The sequence below is a fragment of the Poecilia formosa genome, unplaced genomic scaffold, assembly GCF_000485575.1.
Source record: "Poecilia formosa unplaced genomic scaffold, Poecilia_formosa-5.1.2 Scaffold272, whole genome shotgun sequence".
Classification (NCBI taxonomy): Eukaryota; Metazoa; Chordata; class Actinopteri; order Cyprinodontiformes; family Poeciliidae; genus Poecilia; species Poecilia formosa.
In genome coordinates, this window is record NW_006800211.1 from 748,315 (window position 1) to 758,233 (window position 9,919).

General features: G+C 44.4%; 2 protein-coding genes across 3 annotated transcripts in view; one reads left to right on the forward strand and one right to left on the reverse strand.

Annotated features, from left to right (window-relative positions):
• Positions 1–6: 6 nt before the first annotated feature.
• Positions 7–7,201, reverse strand: LOC107838526 (uncharacterized). The gene is made up of 5 exons (XM_016681199.1): positions 7,062–7,201; positions 6,381–6,467; positions 4,913–5,269; positions 635–723; positions 7–546 (listed from the first exon to the last, which is right to left on the reverse strand). The coding sequence occupies exons 2-5, from the start codon at positions 6,401–6,403 to the stop codon at positions 449–451; spliced, it is 567 nt and encodes a 188-aa protein (XP_016536685.1). The 5' UTR covers positions 6,404–6,467; positions 7,062–7,201; the 3' UTR covers positions 7–448.
• Positions 1,719–9,919, forward strand: part of LOC103151142 (E3 ubiquitin-protein ligase TRIM21-like) — a 26,046-nt gene continuing 17,845 nt past the window's right edge. Inside the window, exon 1 of one of the 2 annotated variants that reach the window (XR_001664612.1) lies at positions 1,719–2,987. Coding sequence is in view for 1 of the 2 variants with exons in the window: in XM_016681198.1 (XP_016536684.1) it covers positions 1,755–3,197 (1,443 nt within the window). In the remaining variant the exon portion in view is untranslated. Of the gene's footprint in view, positions 3,448–9,919 lie in introns of those variants that run through there. The other variant, XM_016681198.1, reaches the window with a different exon arrangement.

Consider the following 9,919-nt stretch of genomic DNA (forward strand, 5'->3'; position numbering starts at 1 on the left):
TTAGAATCAGAACCTTTAGAATCAGAACCTATAAAATCAGAACCTTTAGAATCAGAACCTATAAAATCAGAACCTTTAGAATCAGAACCTATAAAATCAGAACCTATAAATTTTTCCAGACGTAAATCCAGTAGAAAACCCAACCAACCTTCTGCAGCCCTTCAGTTCCTCCGCAGTGCAAAGATCTCATCATCGTCTGTATGAACACAGGAACAAACCGCCTCCATCAGCACCAGACAAACCCGGTCCCGACCCGGTTCCCAGAGACCAGAGGCCCGTTCCCACCTGGAAGGTGCTGAGGGTCATGTGACTGATGTGGATGACGTCATCTGAAGAATCACCAAGGATCTGCCAGAACCTGACGGGACCAAAAGGAGCGATACGTTTCCTAAAACCGGGTCAGAATACGTCGTGTTTGTGATCCAGAACCAGAAGGCGGACGGACCTTTCAGAGGTGGACATGATCAGAACCTGGTGGGCGAAGAACGGTCGTCCTTCCACCATGAACCACGTCAGAGATTTCCTCGCTGTTCAGGAAGCGGGCGTCTGATGGAGACGGAGCAGGCGGACAGTAACGCGTCGGATCAGAGGGTAAACATCTGTATCCATGGCAACAGTGAGGGAGGGCGGATACCGAGCTGCGTGGACAGAACGACGTCCAACACCGGGAACCGAAGAATCGCCGTAGCAGTGAGAAAGCAGCCGCTGCGTCGCCACGGAGTCCTGCAGAGAAACGAGGAAACAGAAAGATTTTAGATTTAACAAACTGCAAAAATGATTTTAGATCAGTTTAGATTTAACATCAAAGAAGTGAAATGAAACTAAATAGTTCAATAAAATTCAGTTGATCTGATCTGCAGGAACAATCTATTCATCTTCAAACGAGCTGGAAGGAGCTGGGTTGTTTGGTTTAAAATAAAATCTCTTTTTTTCTTCCTTTTGTTAAATAAAAATAATAAAAATGTGGCTTTTATTTCAATCAGTCTTTCTGTGAATTGTTCAACAGAATATTAGGCCATTCTACAATAACTGTTGTTTAATAATAGCAGAAAAAAGACAATTTTACAGGTTTTAAAATCTGACCTGTCCGGCTCAGTCGTTTAAAATCCTCCTGCTGCTGGAGGTCATTTGATGCTGATGTGTTAAAAGATGAGATATTTCATTATTTATAGCACTGATAATAAAGAATAACTTCACAAGATGTGGAACATTCCTCATTTTAATTTTTTTATTTTTCTGAGATCTCATAAAATGACTTCATTATATGAATATTACGGTTTTATTCTCAAAATTAAAAGAACAAAATCAAAGAAAACCATAGCCTGGCCCTGTTGCAGAGTTGAGCTGAAGCTGTAAAACAAGATGGCCGCCTCGTGTGCTGACTTCACTCTGAACTATTGAAACCCAAAGAAAGTATTGGTGAAAAAAATTCAGATTTTCCAGAACTTCTGTCTTCAAAAACCAAAAATCTGATGGATTAATGTCCCAGCTGCAGCTGAACCTTCCTCATTTTAATCCGATCTGCTGGATTATCCTGCTGCCTCCAGCCTCCTGAACAGGAAGGGAACCACTGAGGAGAGCAGCTGTCGTCCATGGAGGGGACCGTGACCTCTGACCTGCTGCCGGGAGCGACTCCAGCCAGGTGTGCAGCGTCCAGCGGACACCTGGTCAGAGCAAAACGTTCCTCACTGTTAGAAACCGCCTCACTGCANGCCTCCAGGCCTCAGCTGAGAGTCAACACTTTATTAAAAGAGATGGTTGATCAGTTCAGAGGTGAAGCTCAGCAGGAAGTGAGCAGCAGCTCAGAGCAACAAGCTGCCAAACCAGGAGAAGTTCCCTGTGACGTCTGCACTGGACCCAAACTGAAGGCCCTGAAGTCCTGCATGGTGTGTCTGGCCTCCTACTGCCAGACTCACCTGGAGCCTCACCTGACCGCTCCACGTCTGAAGAAACATCAGCTGATGGAGCCGGTGGAGAACCTGGAGGACAGGATGTGTCTGCAGCACGATAAACCTCTGGAGCTGTTCTGTAGGACCGACCAGACATGCGTCTGCTTGGTCTGTCCTGTTTTTGACCACAAGAACCACGAGTTTGTTCCTCTGAGAGAAGAATCTGAAGGAAAGAAGGCAGAGCTGAGGAAGATGGAGGCTGAAGTTCAGGAGATGATCCAGGAGAGACAACTGAAGATCCAGGAGATCAGAGAGTCGGTGAAGATCAGCAAAGATGCTGCAGACAGAGAGAAAGCAGAAGGCGTTCAGGTCTTCACAGCTCTGATGGAGTCTGCTGAGAGAGGCCTGAAGGAGCTCATCAAGGAGATCCAAGACAAACGGGAAGCTACAGAGAAACAGGCTGAAGACTTCATCAGAGATCTGGAGCAGGAGATCTCTGAGCTGAAGAAGAGGAGCTCTGAGGTGAAGCAGCTCTCACAGGATGAAGATCCCCTCCACCTCCTCCAAAGCTTCTCCTCCCTGAAAGATGCTCCACCCACCAAGACCTGGACAGAGGTCAGAGTTCATCCACCATACTATGGGGGGACTGTGGAAAGAGCTGTGGCTGAGCTGCGGGAGGAGATGAAGAGGATGAAGAAACTGATGGAGGCTGAGATGAAGAGGTTCCAGCAGTTTGCTGTTGATGTGACTCTGGATCCTGATTCGGCTCATCCTCACCTCATCCTGTCTGAAGATGGAAAACAGGTGAAACATGGAGATGAGAGGAAGAAACTTCCAGACAATCCAGAGAGATTTGATCAGTGTCCGTGTGTTTTAGGACAGCAGAGTTTCTCTTCAGGCAGATTTTACTTTGAGGTTCAGGTTAAAGAAAAGACTGACTGGGATTTAGGAGTGGCCAGAGAATCCATCAGCAGGAAGGGAACAATCAAACTGAATCCTCAGAACGGTTTCTGGACTATTTGGTTGAGAAATGGAAATGATTATTCAGCTCTTGATGGCCCTGATGTCCGCCTCCATCTCCATCCTGGTCCTCAGAAGGTCGGGGTGTTTGTGGATTATGAGGAGGGTCTGGTCTCCTTCTATGATGTAGATGCTGCAGCTCTGATCTACTCCTTTACTGGCTGCTGCTTCAAGGAGAAACTCTACCCATTCTTCAGTCCTAGCCTTAATGCTGGAGGTAAAAACTCTGCTCCTCTGATCATCTGTCCTGTTAACCAGGCTGATTGTTCCTCTGATGAATCTGAGTGACTCTGCAGGTGAAGTCCAGCTGCTGGAGAGCAGAGCTTGGAAACGACCTCAGCAGGAAGTCAACAGTTCAGGTCAAAGCTGGATTATTTACTGCAGCTTTTTGATTCTGTTTCTAGAAATTTCCAGCTTCTGATTATAAATGTTAACTTGGTTCATTTCATTGTTTCCTGTTCCTCTTTAACTGAACAGTTTTAGAACTGCATGCAAACATTTTGAACTGCACATCAAATTAAAACTGCTTATTTCTAAAGTTGTGCTTTTGTCTGAACGTTTAATCAGAGTAAATGTAACGTGGTGGTTGAATAACGGATGCTGAGCTACGGTCCCCCTGCACCTCAGCTCCCACTTTTTATCCCTACTGGCCTCAACAGCTCATCAGAAATTTGCCAACTAGATCGTGTTTCTGAAGTTCAGTGAGAAAATGGCTCACTGTGTTAGGTACTGTTACTTCAGAGAACCCAAAAAGCATGCTGTATTTAATCAGAACCACCTGGTTCTCCAGAATCACATCCACTCTGCATATGTGGGTGTGCAGAGTCCACATTATGCCTTCCTCCAAAATGAGTCTGCCTCCCAAGTGGTACAAGANAACGTTCCTCACTGTTAGAAACCGCCTCACTGCACAACACGTTATAACCAGGAAGGGCTGGACGGGTTTCCCTTTGAGCTGGAGAAGAAACATTTTAGGGCTGTAACGATTCCTCAAATGATTCGAATACCGAGGTTATTAAAATTCCTGAGGAAAATGAATCTGCTCTAAGCTTCGTTAGTTTATTGTTTAGCGCACCTTTTCCGCCCGGGTCATTATTTGTGGCAGCTGTCACTTGCTGCTGCGCGCTAGCAGCCCGACGTGGAACTTTACGGCGTTTCAGAGCGCTGAGTGAGAGCGATCCGAATACTCGATTAATCCTAAAATAATCCAGAGTACTAAAATATTCTTTATTCTTTTACTCATCAATGCATCTTTTTCTATCAAAACATCTGAAAATATGAATTTTTCCAATTATTATAAGTTTCCACACATATTATTTGTTATTAGAAAGTAGTTTTAATAATGTGTTCAGCAGAGACTTGACGTCTGGACAGGAGTGACGTCATTGAACAGAGAGCAGATGCTGCCCCCTGCTGGTTGGTGCGAGCATTAAATTAAAAAATAAAGACATTTTATTGACTGTGAGAAATTATTACTATTATTTTGTAACTCAAAATGAATAAATCCATTTATAGATGGAGAGATGTCTGCTGACATCAATCATAATTAATAAAATATTTTTTTTATTGACATTTATTTAATTATGTACTTAATACATTTGTGTTTGTTTCCAGTTTGAAAAATAGACACATAAAGATATTTTTTTTAACATTTTTATTATATTTCCTTGTCTCAATTTATTTTTATTTTGTATTTTCATCACTCTGTGGTTTGCTGAACAGCAAAAAAAAAAAAAAAGAAAAAGGAAAAACAGAGACGTAACTTTACTGTTAACTTGTGTCTGTCAGAACGGTGTTAAGCTGGACGTTACGTTGTGACCAAATCTAAGCATGATTTCAATTTGCTCAAACTTCCTGCTGAGTTAAAAATGGACGGCTGGGTCTCTAAGAGAGACATGAGAGTAAAAACCCCAATCAGAACAATTTTACTTTATTCTTCATGATCACTGATTCTATCAAAGCTATGGATGATTATTGGTAATAAATGTAGATCTTTGGCTCACCCGTCTCTCTGAGATCCATGGTAACGTCCAGGTGTCCGGGCTCTGGACAGTGGCGGTACAATGCTGTGGGAGTCCGCTGCTGGTGGACAGGTTGGACCGTCAGTGTCCTCCACTCCTTCAGCCAGGATGTCCTCCAGAGACGGGATGTCCTCCAGAGACGGGATGTCCTCCAGAGACGGGATCTCCTCCAGAGACGGGATCTCCTCCAGAGACGGGATCTCCTCCAGAGACGGGATGTCCTCCAGAGACGGGATGTCCTCCAGAGACGGGATCTCCTCCAGAGACGGGATCTCCTCCAGAGACAGGATGTCCTCCTTCCTGTGTGGCAGATGAAGCAGGAGTCTCCTCACGATGCTCCTGCAGAAGGAAACGAGTCATGGAGGCGTTCAGCGATCAGAGACAAGTCCAGATGGAGCCAGCAGGAACCTGTTCATGAGCCGCAGCGCAGCTGAAGCAGTTCATGTCCTCAAACAGAGGGGGCGTCAGCGCGGTCCTGGGGTGCAGACTGAGCAGAGGGTCAGCTCCGTGTGTCAGCAGCAAGCTGACCATCTCATAGTTCCTTAGGAGGAGAAAACACTACTTAACTCCTGGAAACTGGAGGAAAACAGAGAAACAGGAAGAAACAGACAGAGTGGCTCTGCAGCAGGAAGAGACCTGATGCAGCTGCAGCTCTGCTGTCCGGCCAGCAGGAGGCGCCACCTTCAACATCTGACCGGCCTCCAGCAGCTGCTGCCAGAGACAAACAGAGACTGACACCATCAAACTGCTTCATCCTGGCAAGTTCACTTAAAGTGATCAACAAAACCAAGCTGTTGAACACCGTCATACAGAGGAATCCTTTAAATCAGAGTCTCATTCTCCGCAGGACGATGTCTGGTGGCCCCACCGTGATAAGACAGTAACAGGGTGAGGGGCCTCTGGAGGGGGTCCGGCCCGCCGTTCCTCTCATGGCTGACATTCGGTGCTACGCTAAGCTACACTGACTTCATGCACACTGCGCCTGTAACAACAGGGGATGATGGACCGGTCCGGTACCAGTTTCCCTTCCCTACAGTCGCCATTCCGGTACTTTCTACCATTACCAAATGCCAGGATCAAACGCAGAGAAAGGAGACGTCATCTGCTGCTCGTCATCCGCGGCGCTGTGTGACAAGTAGAAGCGGTAATGACGTCACGCGTCGAGACGTTCTCCATACGTGGCTAAAGATTTCTATGAAACGTGGAACAAGAGCGACGCCAAGTGGAATAAACTAAACTTTGTCACCCGCAGTTCATGTGTTGGAGAAATAATTAAATGTTGATGAAATTTGAGGATATTTTTAAATGTTTTTGTGGAATCCTTTATGCGGCCCAGCCTCACCCAGGCTCTGCCTCCAGCGGCTCCCGGGTGAACTGAGTTTGAGACCCCTGATGTAAAGGTGGATCAGCCTGAGTTAGAGGCGTTCCTCTAAAGAAGCAAAAAATTCACCTGAACCACACAGAGGTGACCATGCAGCACAGCAAACGTCAGCGCCACCTGGTGTCTGCTGCCGGGATGAACAGAGCAGCTGGGAACCTGGAAATGATGAAATCATGTTTAAATCAAATCACATTTTATTTGTACAGCACATTTCAGCAGCAAGACATTTCAAAGTGCTTTACATCATAACAAACACAAAAACACAAAGTCATGCAACATAGGCTCAACAATCAAAACATTACATTAAGTCAATGCCATCATTAAATTCGTAACTGATCACGTTTCAAATAAACTCTAACCAGGTGGGCTTTTAGTCGAGATGTAAAGGCTCTCAATGTTTCAGCTGTTTTACAGTTTTCTGAAAGTTTGTTCCAGATTTGTGTTGCATAGAAGCTGAATGCTGCTTCTCCTCATTTGGTTCTGGTTCGGGATGCAGACCAGAACCAGAACCTGAGGGGTCTGGAAGGTTGGTACAGCAATAACAGATCTTTAATGTATTGTGGTGCTAAACCGTTCAGCGATTTATAAACTAACAGTATTTTAAAGTCTGTTCTCTGAGCTACAGGGAACCAGTGTAGGGACTTTAAAACTGGTGTGATGAGCTCCATCTTCCTGGTTTTAGTGAGAACATGAGCAGACACAGAAATGGTGAAAATGAACCCAGAACAAACCGGGTCGGTGTGCCGTTACCTGCAGGTTCAGCTGAGCTCCGGCCTCGATCAGCATCTGGACCATCGCTTCGTCTCCTGCTGCGGAGGCGAACATCAGGTGAGACATTCCCTGCAATATTTATACAGATAAACAACTGCATAGATGTAGACAAGAGGAGAACCAAAGTTCTGGTATTATTGGACCTCAGTGCAGCGTTTAACGCCGGTGATTGTAATATTTTACTGGAGCGACTGGAGAGCTGGACGCTCCGACCCACTAAAACGACTGGCTCAAGTCTTAAAGAACAGAGACTTTTCTGTATCAATAGGTAATTTTTCATCAAAGCAGACAGAAGTCACATGAGGGGTTCCCCAAGGTCCAATCCTTGGGTTACCATCAATGTACAGAACAAAGGCTCAGAACAGATACATGAGTGGATGGGCCACAATTTCTCCAGCTCACCAGAAACAAACTGAAGTTTTATCTTTGGACCTAAAGGGGAATGATCTGTTGTTATAGATCTAGAGTGATAGATCTAGAGTCAACACAGCTTCAGTTATTACAGCAGGAAACCAGCAATCAGGCTGAAGTATGCAGTGATGAACTCTGAACCTTCAGAGCCACATAAAGACAGTTACACAGTCGGCCTTCTATCACCTGAAGAACAGGTGAAAAAAAAGACTTTTGTTTCGTGGCTTTCCATGAAATGTTTTTGTTTTTTGCTTGTTTCATATTTTCATCATGTAAAGCACTTTGAACTGTCTCTTTACTGAAACGTGCTACGCAAATAAACTTCATCTGGATTCATCAGGTAATAAACAGTTAAAAAGGGAAAAAAAGAAACAAAGACAGCACTTCCCCCTGCTGGTTGTTAAAACTAATACCACCTCTGAACTCTGTCCAGAGACCCTAATAGGTAACTAAGCTAATTAATAAAACAAAAGCTGTGAACTATCATCTGCATCTATTCAGATGATAGTTCATAGTTTTTGTTTTATTAATTCTTCCAGCTAAACCTATTATTAGAGGTTATTCTGGTATTCTCATTCCTGTATAGTTTCTGTTGTGTTCAGTTTATTTTAAGTCTTTTTATTTTCTGTTTGTTTCTTTTACTCCTTCCTCATCAGGTTTTGCCAGTTCATGTAAAGTTTCATTTTTTTTACCCTGGTTATTAGTTTTTTCCCTTTGTATTATTCCTGCCATGTTCTTGTATCAGTGGTTTGGTTTCCATCCTTATTAGTTTCATTTGTGAGGATTTGGTTTTCTGTGCCTTTTTAGTTCCTGTCTCGGTTGCCCTGATTGCTCCCAGCTGTGTCTCGTGTTCCCTGATTACCTCCTGTGTATTTAACCCCACCTGTGTTTCCTGCTCCTTGTCAGATCTTTACCTTTGCTGTCAAACTCAAACTACCAGAGTTTGAGTTTTGGTTTCTTTGCTCACCTGTGCTGCCTGCACTTTACTTGCTCATAATATTCACTAAATTATTAAACTAAGTTGCTGCCACATCTCCCTGCTTTTGGATCCAAACCTGCAATTACAGCAAATCATGTGAGTTCCATTTAGTTTTGCTGTTCATTTCTTTGGTAAGTGTTGCCATGTTGTTTTATTTAGTGCCATGTTTCTTGTCTACATGCATTTACTTACTCAGACTTGTTTCTACTGTTGGTTCCACTTCCTCAGTTCAGCTACTTTGTCCCAGTAATCAAACCCATTTAACCAAACTGGCTTATTCCACCAACCAGTTATTCCAGTTCCCAGCTGTGTTTCCTTCTCTGATCTGCTTTGCTCAGTTTAGGCCTGATTAAGTTTATAATTTATTTAGAAAATAAATCAACCTAATGCCAGCCTGTCTGTGATTGGCTCTCTGAGACCCACCATGACAGCAGCAGCCATTCAGCTGTGGAAAACACCTTGGTGGCCTTAGCCCCGCCTTCCAGACGCAGCTCCTCCTCAGAGATGAAGAGTCCAAACTCCTGGTTCACAGAGCAGCGTAACCCGACGACTCCCCCACTCAGCTCCTTCAGACTAGCCAGCAGTAATTAGCAAACACCTGGTGGAACTGCTGGGCTCATTATATAAACTTCTTGTTGGAGCTATTTATTCCTTTTTTTATAAAATTTTAATCTTAGTTCTTTTACTTATTTTTTTTGTATTTTCCAGTTTAACTGATTTTATGTTTTGTTTCATTTTTTTTTCTCCAAGACAGAACTGTAGGTCCATTTTCTATAAGCATAGAGACTGGTACAGGACCAGCATGCATTGTTTTGTTTTTTTGACCAGAGCAGGAGAGACGGCAGGAAACGATAACTCCTTCATGATCATGACGGCATCATGTCAGTTTTATGCACAAACCTCCAAATAAAGTGTTACTCTCAAATGGCCCTACCTGACTGTAAAACTCTAAAACTGCCCCTTAATCAACTTGTTTTAACTGAAGTTTTCTCTGCTCTGTCCTCAGATCAGAAATGTCTTCTGGCAGCAGCCTGTGGTCTAAAGATCAGTTTCTTTGCTCCATCTGTCAGGATGTGTTCACTGATCCAGTCTCCACACCATGTGGGCACAACTTCTGCAAAACCTGCATCACTCGGCTCTGGGATGCAAATGTTCCCTACAAGTGTCCTCTGTGCAACGAGCATTTCGCCTCCAGGCCTCAGCTGAGAGTCAACACTTTATTAAAAGAGGTGGTTGATCAGTTCAGAGGTGAAGCTCAGCAGGAAGTGAGCAGCAGCTCAGAGCAACAAGCTGCCAAACCAGGAGAAGTTCCCTGTGACGTCTGCACTGGACCCAAACTGAAGGCCCTGAAGTCCTGCATGGTGTGTCTGCTCTCCTACTGCCAGACTCACCTGGAGCCTCACCTGACCGCTCCACGTCTGAAGAAACATCAGCTGATGGAGCCGGT

Coding starts and splice junctions, on each gene's coding strand:
- LOC107838526 (XM_016681199.1), bottom strand. CDS start 6,403: ATGGTCACCTCTGTGTGGTTCAG. Junction 724..4,912: donor CATGGATCTCAGAGAGACGG/GTGAGCCAAAGA, acceptor GTTTCTCTGCAG/GACTCCGTGGCGACGCAGCG. Junction 547..634: donor CGTTCTGTCCACGCAGCTCG/GTATCCGCCCTC, acceptor CGTCTCCATCAG/ACGCCCGCTTCCTGAACAGC.